This window comes from Loxodonta africana, chromosome 5, assembly GCF_030014295.1.
Source record: "Loxodonta africana isolate mLoxAfr1 chromosome 5, mLoxAfr1.hap2, whole genome shotgun sequence".
Lineage (NCBI taxonomy): Eukaryota > Metazoa > Chordata > Mammalia > Proboscidea > Elephantidae > Loxodonta > Loxodonta africana.
Genome location: NC_087346.1, coordinates 155208947 through 155229485, shown reverse-complemented (window position 1 = coordinate 155229485; position 20539 = coordinate 155208947). Strand labels below are relative to the sequence as shown.

Sequence of the window (20539 nt, the reverse complement as noted above, 5' to 3'; positions counted from 1 at the left end):
TCCCTCCACTCTATCTTTTCGTGTCCATTTTGCCAGCTTCTAACCCCCTCCACCCTCTCATCTCCCCTCCAGGCAGGAGATGCCAACATAGTCTCAAGTGTCCGCCTGATCCAAGAAGCTCACTCCTCACCAGCATCCCTCTCCTACCCATTGTCCAGTCCAATCCATGTCTGAAGAGTTGGCTTCAGGAATGGTTCCTGTCCTGGGCCAACAGAAGGTCTGGGGGCCATGACCACCGGGGTCCTTCTGGTCTCAGTCAGACCATTAAGACTGGTCTTATGAGTGAAATTGGCTCTCTTTTAAGGCAAAAGTGACCAGTCCTCTGGGGGGGCCACAATTACCCTATCACACAGTCCCACCCAATCACCTGGATGGGAGTTACAAGTCCACGGCTAGAAATGCCACACAAATGTCATCAATCACACCACAGGTACGCATTCACGTGGCGTCTGTCTTTCCATTGTGTGACTCTGTCTCCATGTCTGTTCTCCCCTTTTATAAGACACCACTCAGAAGGGGTTAGAACCCGTCCTATTCCAGGATGACCTCGTGTTAACTGATAACATCTTCAAAGTGAAACTCTATTTCCAAACAAGGCCACTTCCACAGCTACCAGGGGGTCAGGGTGTCAACACATCTTTTGGGGGAACACAATTCAATCTATAACAAGGACTTTTCTGTATATCCTGTCCATCCGTCTGTCTGTCTCTGTTCATGCAGTTTGCCCTGCTTTGCTCTCTGCAAACAGAACCCAGAGGTGTGTGTTGCTCAACCTTGGTGCTCCCCACCGGCACTCCTGCCTTGGACCCTTCGATGTGTGTCAGATGGTAGAGCACACTTCTGTGATGCTGGTCTCCCATCCTCCCTTGGTGGGAATCACCTTCCCAGGCACGGACTCCTCCTGGCCTGAACGATTTAATGCCTCTTCCTACACAGCACGCTTCTCCGGGACTGGCTTTGCCACCGGGGAGATCAGGGCCCCAGGTGTTTGCAGAGCGTGATATTGTCTTGATTGGAGTGAAGTGACCTCCGGCTTTCTCGTCTCTCTCTTTTATGTTTCTGGCCTCATTTATCTTCCAATTTCGGTTCGTTTTTGCTTTCTTGACAAGGCAAACAAGATTCAGCCTTTTCCAAGCCCGTAAAAAATCAGATCTTAAATGCCATCTCTTATTTTCACGAATCGTTCTCAACAATAATTATTCAGCTCAGCCTGTTTTCCGCTGGAGTCTTTTATAAGTTCCAGCCTGGCCTGGACTCTTGGCAGCATGTGAATTAGACTTGACATTCCATTACCAGATGGGGCATTTTCTTCAACTTCATTTGGATCCGTTTTGCAAGGAGTATTACGGTTGTTGCTGCTGTTACGGCCGTTGCTGCTGTTACGGCCATTCGACAGGAAGAGAGAAATCTCACCTGGCTGTTGGAAAGCTCTTTATGATTTCCTAAGGGTTAAAGAGGGTCACTCAGCCACACAGATGGTTGGAAGTCTGCTTACATACTTTGCTTTTATTTAAGATTCTAAAAGGTTCCAGCCTTTATTCCTGAGGCATTGTATAAAATTAGCCTTTGCACAATAGTTTTGAAACACATTTTTATAAGCTTCCCATTTTCAAGCAAGATGGGGTTGCTCTGTGCCTGGTTGGATAAACCAAGGGTTAATGAGTATGAATATTTTTGTCTCAGAAAGCACATCTTGGAGGCTCTTTCCCAACTTCCTGTCGTGATTTGAAAGTTCTTTCGGGGGAAAGACTTGTCTTCAGTATTTCTGGGTCATTTTGGTACATTCCACATAGTTGAAGACTGAAGCACGTAACCACCAATGGCTGGCTGGTTTGAAGATGGTGAAGAATAATGACTTGGATTAATTTTAGAGTTGCTTGCACTGTGTATTCCATGTTACCAGCAAACAGACAGGACATAGGTTTCACAGGAAAGAAATTACCTGAGAGTGGCTACAGTTTTCTGCACCCAAAACACAATTGGTGGGCAACATGGGGTGAAGAAGCCCAAACAGGCGTGTCTAGCGATGAATGAGGGCTTGGGGCCTTCTGACCATTTTCAGCTGAGCGCCCACGTCAGCTCTGAAGGATCTATTCTCTTTCCACAAGAGACCTTTTTAGTTGAGCCGGTGTCACACATTCCAGCGTTGAGATTTGGGCGTGGTCAGGAGGCCCCCAAGGAGTCCTGGTGGCGCAGTGGTGAAATCGCTGGGCTACTAACTGAACCATCGGCGGTTTGCTCCTTGGGCGAAAGATGTGACAGTCTGCTTCTGTAAAGACTTACACCTTTGGAAACCCCATGGGTCAGTTCTACTCTGTCCTCTAGGGTTGCCATGAGTCAGAATTGACTCAATGGCAGTGAGTTTGGTTTTGGGTTTGGTTTAAGGAGTCCCTCGGTGATGCAAAAGGTTAACAAGCTCAGCTGCTAACTAAAAAGTTGGAGGTTGGCATCCATCCGGAGGTGCCTCAGAAGAAAGGCCTGGTGATCTGAAAAATCAGCCATTGGAAACCCCATGGAGCACAGTTCTGCTCTGACGCACACGGGGTCACCCTGAGTCGGACTTAACTCCATGGTAACTAGTTTTTAAGCCTGGCCATGGCCTCCGCCTCTAGGTCTTCTCATCTATTTCTGAATTCTAAAGCACTCACAGAAGCTTATTTTCGGCAGCCAATGTCGACGGGACATTTTCGTAATAATTACACAATCCGAGTTTGTCCGCAGAAGAATATTGGCTGAATGAAAAAAGGGACAGAAACATTGTTCAAGGCAGGAAGGAAAGAGGACGGCCCCTCCTTGAATTACTCTCTCCCCTGGATCATGGGGGACAGCCTGTCCAGAAGGCCCCTCTGACCTTCCATTTATCACCTTGGCCAGAACCAGGTCCCGTGAGGCTTAGAAAGTGGGTCTGTACCCCTCTTCCCTTCAGAGGGTGTTATGGATTGAATTATGTCCCCCCAGAATATGTGTTGTAAATCCTAACCTGTGTGCCTGTGGTGGATCCTGGTGGTCCAAGGGTTAAGAGCTAGGCTGCTAACCAAAAGGTCTGCAGTTGGAATCCACCAGCCACTCCTTAAAAACCCTATGGGACAGTTCTATTCTGTCCTGTAGGGTCGCTATGAATCAGAATTGACTGGATGGCAACGGGGGTTTTTAATGGTTTATGCCTGTGGCTATAATCCCATTTGGGAATGGGTTGTCTTTGTTATGTTAATGAAGCAGGATTAGTGTAGGGTGTATCTTGAGTCAAGCTCTTCTGAGATATAAAAGAGATTAAACAAGCAAGAAGAGAGCGTGATAGGGTAAGATAGATGCCAAATAGATGCCGAGACACATGGAGATCTCCAAGGAACCAGAAAGCAGAAGCTAAAGAAACAAAGACCTTGCCTCAGAGTGAACAGAGAGAGAGAGCGCCTTCCCCCAGGGCTGGTGTCCTGACTTTGGCCTTCTAGCCTCCTAAACTGTGAGAGAATAAAAATGTTTGTTCTTTAAAACCACCCACTTGTGGTATTTCTGTTACAGCAGTACTAAGAAACTAAGCGTGTAAACCACTCAACATGGTTTCTGGCATAATAAACCCGTTGTTGTCAAGTCGATTCTGACTCATAGCAACCCTGTTGGATGGAGTAGAATTGCACCTTAGGGTTTCCAATGCTGTAAACCTTTATTGGACCAGACTGCCGCATCGTTCTCCCGAGGAGCAGACTGGAGCCACCGGCCTTCTGGCCAGCAGCCGAACGTTAATCCACTGTGCCACCAGGGCTCCTCTGGCACATAATTAAAAAAACCAAAACCAAACCCATTGCCATCGAGCCAATTCTGAATCATAGCGACCCTACAGGACAGAGAGAACTGCTCTGTAGGGTTTCTAAGGAGTGGCTGGTGAATTTGAACCACTGACCTTTTGGTTAGCAGCCAACACTTAACCACTGTACCACGAGGGCCCCAATAAAAACCAAAACCAAGCCCATTGTTGCGGAGTCGATTCTGACTCATAGCGACTGTATCCCCAATAGGTGCTACTAAGTGATAACCCTGATAGCGTAGTGGTTAAGAGCTCAGCTGTTAACCAAAAGGTTGGCAGTTCAAAACCACCAGCCATTCCTTGGAAACTCTATGGGGCAGTTCTACTCTGTCCTATAGGGTTGCTATGAGTCGGAACCGACTGGACGGTACCTAACGACAGGAACAACAAATGATAGCTGGAGTCTCCGGGTGGTGGAAATGGTTAACACACTGGGCTGCTACTGAAATGTTGGAAGCTGGAGTCTACCCAGAGGTGCTTCTGAAAAATTAGGCATTAAAACCTCTATGGAGCACAGTTCTATTCTGACACACATGGGGTTGCCATGCCTTGGAGTCAACTCAATGGCAACTTTTTTTTTTTTTTTAAATGATAGCTGTTGGTCATCATTCTTTAAAGCACTGTGCAAGAGTCCCCTTTTCCCTGACCCCCCTGTGAAGAGTTGACCACGTACCTCTGTGCCACTGGTTGTCATGCTGCTTGCTGACCAGGCTCAGTAGACAACCCCTTGTTTCCATGTGTCCTTCTACTGTGAGACAGCCTATTGCTTCTCAAAGACATCCTCACGGTGTCATCTTAACCCAGTAACTCAGTGCTGTCGAGTCGATTCCAACTCATAGCGACCCTACAGGACAGAATAGAACTGCTCCATAGAGTTTCCAAGGAGCACCTGGCGGATTCGAACTGCCGACCCTTTGGTTAGCAGCTGTAGCACTTAACCACTACGCCACCAGGGTTTCTGGTGTCGTCTTAGTCAACCCTAAATTCTCAGCTCCAGTACCATGTTGTGTTGTGGAATAAATTCTGTCCCCCAAAATATGTGTTGGAATTCTGACACCTATTATCTGTGGATATGATCCTGTTCAGAAATGGAGTTTTCTTTTAATTGTGCGTTAGGTGAAAGTTTACAGCTCAAGTTAGTTTCTCATACAAAAATTTATGCACACACTGTTATGACCCTAGTTGCTATCCCTTTAATGTGATCACACATTCCTCCTTCCCACCCAGATTTCCCATGTCCATTCTATCAGCTCCTGTCCCTTTCTGCCTTCTCATCTCACCTCCAGATAGGAGCTACCAATTCAGTCTTGTGTGTATACTTGAACTGAGAAGCGTACTCTTCATGAATATTGTTTTATATTTTATAGTTCAGTCTAATCTTTGTCTGAAGAGTTGGCTTTGGGAATGGTTTTAGTTCTGGGTTAGCAGAGAGTCTGGGGGCCATGTCTTCTGGGGTTCCTCTAATCTCAGACTGTTAAGTCTAGTCTTTTTACTAGAATTTGAGTTCTGTACCCCGCTTTTCTCCTGCTCTGTCAGGGACTCTCTGTTGTGCTCCCTGTCAGGGCAGTCATTGGTTATAGCTGGGCACCATCTAGTTCTTCTGGTCTCAAGCTATGAAGCCTCTGGTTTATGTGGCCCTTTTTGTCTCTTGTGCTCATATTTTCCATGTGTCTTTTGTGTTCCTCATTCTGTTTTGCTTCAGGTGGGTTGGGACAAATTGATACATCTTAGATGGCCACTAGCTAGCTTTTAAGACTAGAAATGGGGTTTCCTTTGCTACATTAATTGGATGATACCCAAGTAGGAGGGGTTCTAATCTAATCACTTCTGAGTTCTAAAAAGAGCAGATTAGACATAGAGCACATGTACACGGGGGCAGACAGATGCCATGTGAGGATTGTCTACAAGCCAAGGAACCACGGAACGCCCGGGGCTCCCGACAAAGAAAGAATCAACAGGGCTGAGACCCTGATTTGGACTTTCAGCTTCCACAACCGTGAAAAAATAAACCTCTGTTCTTTAAAGCCATCCACTCGTGGTGTTTGTGTTACAGCGGCACTAGGAGACTAAGGCAGTGCTGAAGAGATACTTGGGTTAGACATGCAGGATTAAGGAGACCCCGCTCTTCTCTCCCTGTGTGGATTTAACCCCTTTTGAGCTTTGAGTTTCCAGCTCCCCTTCCCCACGAGCACCCCCGTTTGTTCTCTCGACGAGAGTGTGTGACTGTCCCCCCTCCTCTAGGAAGCTCTGCTCTGCCGCCGTCTGTCTGTCTGAGGAGGAGCTGCTCAGAATGAGGCAGGAGGCCCAGGGCTGCTTCGCTCAGATGGACCGGAGCTTGGCCCTCCCTAAAATCCGGGCCCGGGTGCTGCTGCAGCAGTTCCAGACTGCATGGCGAGAAGCAGAGTTCCTGAAGCTGGACCAGGCCTTGGCTGCTCCCGAGCTGCAGGTAGGAGGGACACTGGGTCGCCCCCTGGACTGTAGTGGTGTGGCCACCCCGAGTTGCCGGCCCCGTGGGACCCAGCATCTCCCCCTGCCCCCTCACCCATTCTGTCCTGTCACCTGGTTGGTGTTGTCAGCTGCTGGCCTCGGTCTCCTTGTCTGTCAAACAGGGCGTTTTTTGTTAGTGGTTGCAGCTTGGACCGTTGTGACCCACAGGGTTTTCATGGTTGAGTTTCGGAAGTAGATCACCAGGCCTCTCTTCTGACACCATCTTCGTCTGGAAGCTCTGCTGAAACCTGTTCAGCATTGTAGCAGCACGCAAGCCTCCCCTGGCAGACAGGTGGCGGCTGCATATGAGGTGCATTGGCCGGGAGTCAAACCTGGGTCTCCCACATGGACAGCAAGGGTTCTCCCACTGAACCACCACTGCCCTCCAAATGGGGCGTCTGAACCCAGGGCGCTCGAGTCCCCAGACGGATCCTATCTCTGTGAATTACTTGTGTGTGTGTGTGTTTGCTTTCCTCTGAGAGTGGGGGGCGGGGCAGGTGCTGGGGACCTGGGGGTCCTCTCATGTATTGTCACCATGGCCAGCCTAAGTGATAGCTTGGGAGCCTGGGTAAAGTGCGGTGGGCAGGCCTGAGTCCAGGCCTGCAGTGGACTCTGGAGGATCACGGGACCGCAATGGTGTAGTGAAGACGCAGAGAAAGGGCCGGTGGGAGAGCTGGGAAGGGAAAGAGACCAGCCTTCACTGGGGACAGCCACCCGGCACGGATTGCATCTGTGTGTATTGTGTTGGGTCACCTTCCATTACGTGATGCTGTGTCTTGTTGTGTCATGTTGTACTGTTAAAGTATAATGTCATGTTGCATTGTTTATGTGTGTTCCGTTACATCGTGTTATGGTGTATCGTGTCGTTATGATATTTATGTGTTATGTCCTTAGGTTGTGCTATGTTATGTTGTTCTATTTATTGTGTTATAACATTATTGTATTATGGTAGGCGTCCCTGGGTGGTACAAACAGTTCAACAACATTTTTCTGATTTGGGAGGAGGCAGCAATGTCTTAACTTCACTTTCTGACAGTGGAGCCAGCAGGCATGAGCCCTTTCTCCACATGCTGTTAGAGATGTGGGGCTCCCACATTACCTAATGGGGATTCCTCCCCACAAGGTGGTGTGTTTTTCGGTCCCGAGTGGTGCAAACAGTTAATGTGCTGAGCTGCTAACTGAAAGGCTGAAGGTTTTCTTCTACCCAGAGGCACCTTGAAAGGAAGGCCTGGCGATCTACTTCGGAAAAATCAGCCGTTGAAAACCCTGTGGAGCACAGTTCTGCTCTGACACACATGCGGTCTCCATGAGTCAGAGTGGACATGAAGGCAAGCGCTTTCCATAGGATCACAGCAAGAACACAGCACAGCATAGCATAACATAAACATACCAAAAATCTGCTGCCGTCGAGTCAATTCAGACTCACAGTGACCTTATAGGACAGAGTAGAACTGCCCCATAGGGTTTCCAAGGAGGAGCTGCTGGATTCGAACTGCCGACCTTTTAGTTAACAGCCGAGCTCTTAAGCACTGCACCACCATGGCTCCAACATAAACGTAACAACATAATGTAGCATAATATGTTGTCAGTTGAGTCGATTCTGACTCACGGCGACCCCATGTGTGCAGAGTAGAACTGCCTCATATGGTTTTCAAGGCTATGGCCTTTTGTAAGCAGATCGCCAGGCCTGTCCTCCGAGGTGCCACAGGTGAGTTCGAACCATCACCCTTTCGGCCAGTAGTGAAACGCTTTAGTTATTTACGCTCATGTGCACTGATTGTTTCCTCCGCTGACACATGAGTTCACAAGGCAAGGACCTCGTCCATTGTGTTCTCTGCCCAGAGGTTGACATAGGCGGTGGATCCGCGTCGGTCCGCTGTCCTTCTGACTCCCGAGCCCTGGTCCTGCCCTAGACTGCCCGCCTCTCCTCTTTCTGCTGTAAGGAGCCCACCAACATCTGTGAAGACTAGAGTCCCTGACACCGAGCTTGCTCCCGGGCAACAGATGTTTTTCCTCCTCACTGTCCTGTGAGCTGCAGAAACTTCTCTTGCGTGGGGAGGTGGTGCTGCCTGAACTTGCTGTTGACCCGTTTCTTGCCCTTGTGTTCTCTGCATCCCCTCCAGCAACAGTCCAAAGGGAGAAAGCAGCGCTCCAAGAGTAAAAGCAAGATAGAACTTTTGAAGAAGTGCCTTGAAGACAAAATTCGCCTCCTGGAGGAGCAGGCCCCTGAAGACCTGGTGGAGAAGGTCAGTGTTCTGCCTCACTGGTTGTTTCTTATCACATAGGGCAGAGCTGATGGCCACCCATTAGCCAAGCACACAAGTCCTGGAGGCTGTTACCATCTGCTCTGCACTGAGCTCTAAACTTGTTATTGTCATGTTAGCTGCTATAGGGTCAGCCCCAGACTCAGGGTGACCCCACGCTCATTGGGATGAATCACTGCCTGGTCCAGCACCATCCGCATGATCAAACTGATGTGGTCCGTAGGGTTTTCATTGACTGGCCTTTCTTCCTAGCACATCTTAGCCTGGAAACTCCAGTGAAGTCTGTTCGGCATCATGGCCATGCGTAAGCCTCCACTGACAGATGGGTGGTGGCTGTGCATGGGTGCATCGGCTGGGAATGGAACCCGGGTCTCCTGCTTGCAAGGCGAGAATCCTACCACTGAGAAACCACTCCCCATATGTGCCCTTAACGTGTTGTTCTTGTCGTTAGGTGCCGTCAAGTTGATTCTGACTCTTAGTGACCCCATGCGACAGAAGAGAACCGCCCCATAGGACTTCCTAGGCTGTAATCGTTGTGGGAGCAGCTCACTAGGTCTTTCTCCCGTGGAGCCGATGGGGAAGTTTGAAGTGCCAACCTTTTGGTTAGCAGCCAAGTGCTTAATCGTTGCACCACCAGGGCTTCTTGCTCCTAACTTATGGACCTACAGATAGGACCCATTCCTTACCACCCCCTTGCCTTTCCACCTGTCCTCCTGTCTGGAATCCTCTTCCTCCCTGGAGGCCTCCATGCATCCTTCAGGCCTCATCTCTACTGCTGCCGCCACTGACCGTGGTTGCTGCCGCCACTGACCGTGGTTGCTGCCGTATTTGTGCCTGGCTCTGCCAGAGTCATGTGCAGATGTCATTTCACTTGTTGTTGTTGTTAGGTGCCACCGAGTCGGGTCTGACTCACAGCGACCGTATGTACAACAGAAAGAAACACTGCCTGGTCGTGCACCATCCTCACTATGGTTGTTATGCTTGAACCCATTGTTGCAGCCACTGTGTCAGTCCATCTCACTGAGGGTCTTCCTCTTTTTCACTGACCCTCTTCTTTACTAAGCATAATGTCCTTCTCCAGGGACTGGTCCCTCCTGATAACAGGTCCAAAGTACATGAGAAGTCTTGCCACCTGTGCTTCTAAGGAGTATTCTGGCTGTAGCCTTCCAAGGCAGATTTGTTTGTCTTTCTGGCAGTCCATGGTATACTCAGCATGCTTCACCAGCTGGTGGGATCACACCCTCCTCGGTGCTCTCACAAGCGGCCTGGCTCCCCTCTCCAGCCACATTTCTCCTCACTCCCTGTTACTGCTTTATGTTTCAGCACATACCACACGGTGCTTCTATTCATGCTCTTCCCTCTTCCTGGGATTTCCTTTCCACCTTTCTTTATGTGGAACAATGAATTTTGTCCTTCGCTGCCCTAAGGTGTTGCGTCTGTCTTCAGGTGTTACCTTTTCCAGGAAGCCTCCCTGGATTTACCTGGACACCCACTTGTCTTCTCCCCCCACCGTCCTCCCAGTTTTCTTCCTTATCATATCAATTATCACATTGTTCGCTCATTCCACAAGTATTTTGGGGAGACAGCAATGTCCCAGGCACTGTACTAATGAACTTTGGGGTGCAGCAATGACTGAGATGGTCTTGCTCCCTGCTCTCAAGGGGCACACTTTCTGGTGAGGGAGACAGATAATAAACACTTAAGCAAACAGCAGTTACAGACTGTGATCAGTACTATCAAAGAAGCAAATACGATGATGTCAGGGACAGGTTATCCAATAAGCAAGGTAGGCATGGTGCTTACCTTGCTTACCAGATCATCTGTAGTGAGCAATTTCACATTTTTTCACCATGTCAAAGATTCTGCTTCTAGGTATGACTGGCATCTGTCTCTCTCCCAACCTCGCAGCACCTGCCTGCAGAATCAAAGCCTCTTATCAAATTTACAATCCCTGACGGGATGGGTTACCCAGTGCTTACCTTGCTTTTTGGGTAATCCACGCCTGGATAATGTGATCGTGAAGGTGGGCTGGGGTGGGCGTGGATTGGCTGTAGGTAGGAGGGTCAGGAAAGGCCCTTCTGAGCAGGTAACACTTAAGAGTTGACACCGTGTAATTATCACCTTAGTGTCTGCCTGTCTCCCTCAAACCCAAAGCCAAACAGTGCTGTTGAGTCAATTCCGACTCATAGCAACCCCATGTGTTATGGAGTACAACTGAGCTATGCAGGGTTTTCTTGACTGTAATCGTAGTTGAGGTAGGTTGCCAGGCCTTTCTTCCACAGTGCCACTGGGTTATTTGAACCACCCGGAGACCTCTGTCTCCTTCAGGTCTCAGCAAAGAAGAGGTTTCCAAGAAAAGTCATGTGCAGTGAATGGGTGTATGAAACCCCATTTTGGAGCTGCCGCTGTTGTTCCGACCTTCTGTGCATGGGCTTTGCCTGGTTTGTAGATATTTTGCAGTATGTGTGTGTTTCTCAGGACACAAATCCATAACCAGTGAAGAGCCACGGAGACTGCTCTGGGCAAGGTCAGTCACTCCTCCCAGGGAGGTCAGGTGGCTAATGTCTTAAGGGACCCAACAAATTGCACCTCTGTCCCTTCAGGTTCTGTATGAAGTTGGGAAATAAGACTAAGTCTTATTAAGTAATAAATGTTGAGAGAGAGGCTAGAAAATTATCTTTCTTATTGCTGAAGACTAATTCAGGGGATATAAATGAGTGGGAGAGACAAGTGGGCTTGCACATCAGCCCCAGAAGTAAACAACCACCCAATCAAAGGCAACACCAGAGGACACATGGCGGGGGGAGGTGGCTGCCTGTCCCTGGAAGAGCAGAAAAGAAGTTGAACCTCCAAAGAAGTGAGGAAGTTGCAGAGGCAAGCCTGCCCAGTTTACCTGCATTTTCTAACAAGGGTGTATTAGTTAGCTAGTGCTGCTGTTGAAATGGAAGAAAATTAAAACAAGTCCATGAGAGCCAAAGTACGACCTTTTGTGTATCTCATCTGAATTTAGAGACCATGTCAAGGATAGATTTGACATGTTGAACACTAATGACCTCCAGCCCCCTTCCCCCACCTGTCGCCTGGGTCCATTCCCCCCAACCAACTCCAGAGTCTCCCCACCTATCGTCTTCACTCCCTGCTCTCTGGCAGAGCCATTAAGCCCCTGACTACCCGACCCTGCACTGCCCCACTGCCTTTCTGCCTTTTGTTTCTCTGCTTTCTTTATAGCAGGGACCAAGCTGAGTGCCCCCACCCGTCTGTCAGTTTGTTGTACTATGGGAGTTTGCGTATTGCTGTAAAGCTGGGAGCTGTACCACCTGTATTCAAATACTAGCAGGGTCACCCATGGCGAACAGGTTTCAGCTGAGCTTCCAACATAAGACAGACTGGGAAGGAGGACCTGGCAGTCTACTTCTGAAAAGAATTATTAGCCAGTGAAAACCTTATGAATAGCAGCAGAATGTTGTCCTATATAGTGCCAGAAGATGAGCCCCTCAGGTTGGAAGGGACTCAAAAGACCACTGGGGAAGAGCTGCCTTCTCAAGGAAGAGTTGACCTTAATGACGTGGATGGAGCCAGGCTTTCGGGACCTTCATTTGCTGATGTGGCATGACTCAAAATGAGAAGAAACAGCTGCAAACATCCATTAATAATCAGAACATGGAATGTATGAATTATGGATGTAGGAAAATTGGAAATTGTCAAAAATGAGATGGAATGCATAAACATCGATACCCTAGGCATTAGTGAGCTGAAATGGACCGGTGTTGGCCATTCTGAATCGGACAATCACGTGGTCTACTATGCCAAGAATGACAACTTGAAGAATAGCATTGCATTCCTCATCAAAAAGAAGATTTCAAGATCTATCCTGAAGTACAACGTTGTCAGTGATAGCATAATTTTCATATGCCTACAAGGAAGACCAGTTATTACGATGATTATTCAAATTTATGCACCAACCACTAAGACCAAAGATGAAGAAACTGAAGATTTTTATCAGCTTCCGCAGGCTGAAATTGATTGAACATGCAGTCAGGATGCATTGGTAATTACTGGTGATTGGAATGTGAAAGTTTGAAACAAAGAAGAAGGATGAGTAGTTGGAAAATATGCCCTTGGTGGTGGAAACAATGCTAGAGATTGCATGACAGAATTTTGCAAGGCCAATGACCTGTTCATTGGAAATACCTTTTTTCACCAATATAAACGGCAGCTATACACATGGACCTCGCCAGATGGAACACACAGGAATCAAATCGACTACATCTGTGGAAAGAGATGATAGAAAAGCTCAATATTATCAGTTAGAACAAGGCCAGGGGCTGACTGTGGAACAGACCATCAATTTTTCATATGCAAGTTCGAGTTGACACTGAAGCAAATTAGAACAAGTTGATGAGAGTCAAAGTACGACCTTGAGTATATTCAACCTGAATTTAGAGACCATCTCAAGAATAGATTTGACACGTTGGACACTAATGACCAAAGACCAGATGAGCTGTGGAAAGACATGAAGGACATCATACGTGAAGGAAGCCAGAGGTCATTAAAAAGACAGGATAGAAACAAAAGGCCAAAATGGATGTCAGAAGAAAAGATTCTGTAACTTGCTCTTGAAAGTCGAGTAACTAAAGTAAAAGGAAGAAATGATGAAGTAAAAGAGCTGAACAGAAGATTTCAAAAGGCAGCTTGAGAAGACAAAGTGAAGTAGTATAATGAAATATGCAAAGACGTGGAGTTAGAAAACCAAAAGGGAAGAACACACTCCACATTTCTCACACTGAAAGAAAGGAAGCAATAATTCAAGCCTCAACTTGTAATATTGAATAATTCTATGGGGAAAATATTAAACGATGCTGGAAGCATCAAAAGCAGATGGAAAGAATACACAGAATCACTGTTCAAAAAGGAGTGGGTTGACATTCAACCATTTCAGGAGGTAGCATGTATTCAAGAACCAGTGTTACTGCAGGCATTGGCGAAAAACAAGCCTCCAGGAATTGACAGAATACCAAGTGAGAAGTTTGAATAAACAGCTGAGCGCTAGAGGTGCTCACTCATCTATGCCAAGAAATTCGGAAGACAGCTACCTGGCCGTAGCTGGCCAACCAACTGGAAGAGATCCATATTTGTGCCCATTCCCAAGGAGGGTAACCAACGGAATTGGGAAATTATTGAACTATATAATTAATATCACAATCAAGTAAAATTTTGCTGAAGATCATCTAAAAACAGTGCAGCGGTACATCGACTGGGAACTACCAGAAAGTCAAGCAGGATTCAGGAAGAGGATGTGGAACCAGGGATATCATTGCTGATGTCAGATAGATCCTAGCTGAAAGCAAAGAATACCAGAAAGATGTTTAACTGTGTTTTATGGACTATGCAAAGGCATTTGACTGTGTGGATTATAACAAATTATGGGTAACATTGCAAAGAATGGGAACTCAGAACACTTAATTGTGCTCATGAGGAACCTGTACATAGATGAAGAGGCAGTCTTTCTAACAGAACAAGGGATACTGCTTGATTTAAATCAGGAAATGTGTGCGTCGGGTTGTATCCTTTCACCATACTTACTCAATCTGTGTGCTGAGCAGATAATCCGAGAAGCTGGACTATATGAAGAAGAACAGGGCATCAGGATTGGAGGAAGACTCATTAACAACCTGCGTTATGCAGATGACACAACCTTGCTTGCTGAAAGTGAAGAGGACTTGAATCACTTGCTGATGAAGATCAAAGACCACAGCCTTCAGTATGGATTACACCTCAACATAAAGAAAACAAAAATCCTCACAACTGGGCCACCAAGCAGCATCATGATAAATGGAGAAAAGGTTGAAGTTGGGAAGGATTTCATTTTCCTTGGATCCACAGCCAACGGCCATGGCAGCAATAGTCAAGAAATCGAAGGATGTGTTGCATTTGGCCAGTCTGCTGCAAAAGACCTCTTTAAAGTGTTAAAAGGCCAAGATGTCACTTTGAGGACTAAGGTGCTGCCACCCCAAACCACGGAGTTTCAACTGCCTCATATGCCTGAGAGAGCTGAGTGGTGAACATGGAGGCCTGGAGAAGGACTGGTGCCTCTGGATTACGGCGTTGGCCAAGAATATCGGATATACCATGGGCTGCCAGGAGAAAGGAAAATCCGTCTCGGAAGACAGAGTGTTCCTTAGAGGTGAGGAAGGTACGACTCGTCTCACCATACTTCGGGCGTGTGTCATTAGGAAGGACCACAGCAGTGACTGCGCGGACAGCGTTCGGGCGTGTCGTTAGGAAGGGCCACAGCAGTGACTGCGCGGATGGCGCGGGAGCCGGCAGTGTCTGGTCCTGTCGTACGTAGGGCTGCTGTGACTCAGAACTGACTCGATGGCACCTAACGACGGTGCTGCCGTAACAGAGATACCAGAAGTGGCTGGTTTTAAAGAACACGAATTTATTTTCTCACAGTTTAGGAGGCTAGTAGTCTGAACTCAGGGCCTGGCTCTGAGGAGAGGTCTCTGGTTCAGTGTCTGTTGTTGACACTGGATGTAGCTGTGTCTATTTTCAACTCGTAGCAGCTCCGTGTGACGGAGTAACCCTCTCCATGGAGTTCCCTAGGCTCCGTCCGACAGGAGCAGATGGCCAGGGCTTCCTCCCGCAGAGCCACTGGCTGGGTTCCAATCACCATCCTTTGGGTTAACTGCAGGGCGCTTAGTTGCTGCTCCACCGGGGCTCCGTTTCCACCTTCCAGCAGCTGGTCATCCTTGGGATTCCTGGGCTTGGAGATTCATCTGGCCTCTTCATCATCAGGTAGTATCTGTCTTTCCCTGTGTGTTCTCGTTTCTGTGTCTTATCTGCTCTCTCTGTCCCTCAGGAGTGATTAGGTTTAGGACACACCCTACACTGACATCTATATGTATATGTGTGTGTATGTGTATGTATGTATATTTATGTAAACCCTGGTGGTGTAGTGGTTAAGAGCTACAGCTGCTAACCAAAAGGTCGGCAGTTCAAATCCACCAGGCGCTCCTTGGAAACTCTATGGGGCAGTTCTACTCTGTCCTTTAGGGTCACTATGAGTCAGAATCAACTTGACAGCAACGGGTACGGTATGGTGTATATATATATAGCCTCATTAACATAACAAAGAAAGCCCTATTTCCAAACAATTGGTATACCTTGTTGCTGTTGTGTGGATTCTGACTTGTGACAACCCCATGGGTTACAGAGTAGAACTGCCCGATAGGGTTTTATTGGTTGTATCCTTCACTGGAGCAGATTGTCAGCCCTTTCTTCTGTGGTGTTGCTAGGTGGGTTGGAACCGTAGACCTTTAGCTTAGTGGTCAAGAGCAAACCATTTGTGCCACCCAGGGACCTCTCCACAGGTACAGGGGCTAGGTTTCCAATACCTGTATTGAGCGTACAGAATTTATTCCATAAAATGAGGAAGAGGAAAGGGCAGAGAGAGGCTGGGAGCTGCACTGAGTGAGCTCTGTCCCAGGCAGAAAACCGTAGCACATCGGGGTGGGGGAGCATCCCTCCAATCCAGGCCAGTCCATGATCCTGCCTGAGTGCTTCAGGTACTCTTCACTTGCAGTCAGAGCTCAGGAGGACCTTGTCGGAAAAGCGCTCTTGGAGAAGGAAAAGTTGGAATTTGGTTTGGCAGAGAGGATGCATAGCCTGAGCCAGGGAGGTTTGGAGGAAGCCCAAGAATGTGAAGCCCCATACAGAGCAGGCCATGCTGGGCTGTTGGGTCACAGCAGGTGATGGGAAGGCAGGCCGGTGGAGGAGAGATCTCAGAGCCAGGCTGGGAAAGAGGGGTTGGGTCTCACTGGGATCATTGAAATGGAAGAGTCCCAGGATGAAGGACTGGGTAGAGAGCACACAGTGGCAGTGGTTGTAAGGTGCATATGTACCACAGAATGAAACACTGCCTGGTCCTGCACCATCCTCACAATCGCTATGTTCAAGCTCGTCATTGCAGCCACTGTGTCAATCCATCTTGTTGAGGGTCTTCCTCTCTTTTGCTGACCCTCTGCTTTACCAAGCATGATATCCTTCTCCAGGGACTGGTCCCTCCGGATAACATGTCCAAACTATGTGAAATGAAGTCTCACCATCCTTGCTTCTAAGGAGCATTCTGGTTGTACTTCTTCTAAGACAGATTCATTCGTTCTTCTGACAGCCCATGGTATACTCAATGTTCTTCACCAACACCACAATTCAAAGGTGTCAATTCTTCTTTGGTCTTCCTTATTCATTGTCCAGCTTCCACATGCTTATGAGTCAATTGAAAACACCATGGCTTCGGTCAGGTGTACCTTAGTCCTCAAGGTGACATCTTTGCTTTTCAACACTTTGTCGTTGTTGCTAGGTGCCGTCAAGTTGGTTCCAACTCATAGCGACCCTATGCACAATACAATGAAACACTGCCTGGTCCTGCGCCATCCTTACAATTAATTGTTCTTATGCTTGAGCTCATTGTTGCAGCCACTGTCAATCCACCTCGTTGAGGGTCTTCCTCTTTTCTGCTGACTGTACTTTGCCAAACATGATGTCCTTCTCCAGGGACTGATCCCTCCTGACAACATGTCCAAAGTATGTAAGATGCAGTCTTGCCATCCTTGCTGCTAAGGAACATTCTGGTTGTACTTCTTCTAAGACAGATTTGTTTGTTCTTTTGACACTCCATGGTACATTCAATATTCTTCGCCAGCACCACAATTCAAAGGCAGCAATTCTTTGGTCTTTCTTATTCATTGTCGAGCTTTCACATGCGATGCAATTGAAAATACCATGGCTTGGGTCAGGCGCACATTAGTCTTCAAGGTGACATCTTTGCTCTTCAACACTTTGAAGAGGTCCTTTGTAGCAGATTTACCCAATGCAATGCGTCGTTTTATTTCTTGACTGCTGCTTCCATGGCTGTTGATTGTGGATCTAAGTAAAATGAAATTCTTGACAACTTCAGTATTTTCTCCATTTGTCATGATGTTGCTCATTGGTCTAATTGTGAGGATTTTGTTTTCTTTATGTTGAGGTACAACCCATACTGAAGGCTGTGGTCTTTGATCTTCATTAGCAAGTGGTTCAAGTCCTTTTCACTTTCAGCAAGCAAGGTTGTGTCACCTGCATAACTCAGGTTGTTAATGAGTCTTCCTCCAATCCTGATGCCCCATTCTTCTTCATATAATCCAGCTTCTCATATTATTTGCTCAGCGTAGAGATTGAATAGGTATGGTGAAAGGACACAACTCTGACGCACACTTTCCTGACTTTAAACCAATCAGTATCCCCTTGTTTTGTCCAAACAACTGCCTCTTCATCTATGTACAGGTTTTTCATGAGTACAATTAAGTGTTCTGAAATTCCCATTCTTCCCAATGTTATCCATAATTTGTTATAATCCACACAGTTGAATGCCTTTGCATAGTCAATAAAACACAGGTAAACATCCTTCTGGTATTCCCTGCTTTCAGCCAGGATCCTTCTGACATCAGCAGTGATATCTCTGGTTCCACACCATCTTCTGAAACCGGCCTGAATTTCTGGCAATTCCCTATTGATATGCTGCTGCAGCCGTGTTTAAGTGATCTTCAGCAAAATTTTGCTTGAGTGTGATATTGATTATATTGTTCTATAATTTCCGCATTGGGTTGGGTCACCTTTCTTGGGAATAGGCATAAATATGAATCTCTTCCAGTCAGTTGGCCAGGAAGCTGTCTTCCATATTCCTTGGCATAGATGAGTAAGCACCCCTGGCACTGCATCTGTTTGTTGAAACATCTCAATTGATATTCTATCAATTCCTGGTGCCTTGTTTTTGCCAATGTCTTCAGAGCAGCTTGGACTTCTTCCTTCAGTACCATCGGTTCCTGATCATATGCTCCCTCTTGAAATGGTTGAACATTGATTCTTTTTGGCATAATGACTCTGTATTCCTTCGATCTCCTTTTGATGCTTCCCGCGTCGTTTAATATTTTCCCCATAGAATCCTTCATTGTTGCAACTCGAGGCTTGAATTTTTTCTTTAGTTCTTTCAGCTTGAGAAACACTGAGTGTGTTCTTCCCTTTTGGTTTTCTATCTCCAGCTCTTTGCAAATGTCATTATAATACTTTACTTTGTCTTCTTGAGCTGCCCTTTGAAATCTCATGTCTTGTTCTTCATCATTTCTTCCCTTTGCTTTAGCTGCTTGACTTTCGTGAGCAGGTTTCATAGTCTCCTCTGACATCCACCTTGGCCTTTTCTTTCTTTCCTGTCTTTTCAGTGACCTCTTGCTTTCTTCATGGACGATGTCCTTGATGTCATTCCACAACTCGTCTGGTCTTCGGTCACTAGTGTTCAGTGCGTCAAATCTGTTCTTCAGATGGTCTCTAAATTCAGGTAGGATATACTCAAGGTCATATTTTGGCTCTTGTGGACTTGCTCTGATTTTCTTCAGTTTCAGCTTGAACTTGCATATGAGAAATTCATGGTCTATTCCACAGTCGGCCCCTGGCCTTGTTCTGACTGATGATATCGAGCTTTTCCATTGTCTCTTTCCACAGATGTAGTCAATTTGATTCCTGTGTGTTCCGTCTGGTGAAGTCCATGTGTGTAGTCACTGTTTATGTTGGTGAAAGAAGGTATTTGCAATGAAGAAGTTGTTGGTCTTATAAAATTCTATCGTTTGATCTTCGGCGTTGTTTCTACACTTTAAAGAGGTCCTTTGCAGCCAATTTACCCAGTGCAACGAGTCTTTTGATTTCTTTACTGCTGCTTCCATGAATGTTGACTGTGGATCCAAGTAAAATGAAGTCCTTCACATCTTCAACCTTTTCTCTGTTTATCATGATGTTGCTTGTCGGCCCAGTTGTGAGGATTTTTGTTTTCTTTATGTTGAGATGTAATCCATACTGAAGGCTCTGGTCTTTCATCTTCATCAGTAAGTGCTTCAAGTCCTCTTCACTTTCAGTGACCTGACAACCTTGGTCACGTCCTTAGGAAAGGCCAAGCACTAGAAGAAGTCATCATATTTCATAGAGAGTCATCAAAAATTAGGAAAATCCTTAACGACATGAATTGATACCACAGCTACAACAACGCACTCAAATGTACCAACAATCACAAAGATGGTGCAAGACCAGACATAGTCTCCTTCTTTATGTGTAAGGTCACAGTGAGTCGGAGCTACTGACGGCAACTAACAATAGTCTTGTTATGGATCCTTGACTGTGGGGACCCATTTTATTCTTTGCTCAAACTTGTCATTTTAATGGAAGGAACCAAGCCCATTCCTGCCTGTAGTTTTGAGTTTTTAACTCCTATAATAGTTTCTCTTGGTGGCAGGGATAAAATATTGCTTTTATTCCTTCTTTTCTTTTTCTCCTTGCTTTTGTTCTGTTTGTGAGTTTTATTTCATTTTGAAATTCTTCATGCTTTGTATTTACTACTTTTACTTTTCTTTTGTATTTTGTTTCAATATTCTTCAGTTTTTTTAAATTACAATATTCTGAGGATTATTTTTAAAGGGAAAGAAAAAAACCCAAACCCACTGCTGTCGAATTGATCCCAACTCATAGTGACCCGCAGAACAGAGTAGAACTGCCCCATAGGGTTTCCAAGGCTGTAATCTTTATGGAAGCAGACTGCCACATCTTTCTCCAGGAGAGTAGGTGGTGGGTTCAAATGGCCGACCTTTTGGTTAGCAGCTGAGCACTGAACCGCTGCACCACCAGGGCTCCCTGGTTTTACAGATGCAGAAATTGAGTCTTGGGGTGGTTAATGAATTCGCCCAGGTTCTTGCAGGTATGTGATAGCGGATCCAGCACTTGAACCTGAGGTTCTCTCCGTCTGTTCTCACCTCTGTGCCTGCGGCCTCCTGAGCAAAAGCTCATCAAGGTTGGCAGGAAATATTCTCACAGTTGCGTGTTAGGTGCTGGCGAGTTGTCTCTGACTCATACCAACCCTGTGTAAAACAGATGAAACGTTGCCTGGTCCTGCGCCATCCTCACAATT

General features: G+C 46.7%; 1 protein-coding gene across 1 annotated transcript in view; it reads left to right on the top strand.

The window, feature by feature from the left end:
- The window catches only part of EVC2 (EvC ciliary complex subunit 2), a 183500-nt gene that overhangs the window by 122781 nt on the left and 40180 nt on the right, over positions 1-20539 (top strand). Inside the window, 2 exon segments of the mRNA XM_064286086.1 lie at positions 6044-6248; positions 8413-8535. Of these exon segments, the coding sequence (XP_064142156.1) occupies positions 6044-6248; positions 8413-8535 (328 nt within the window).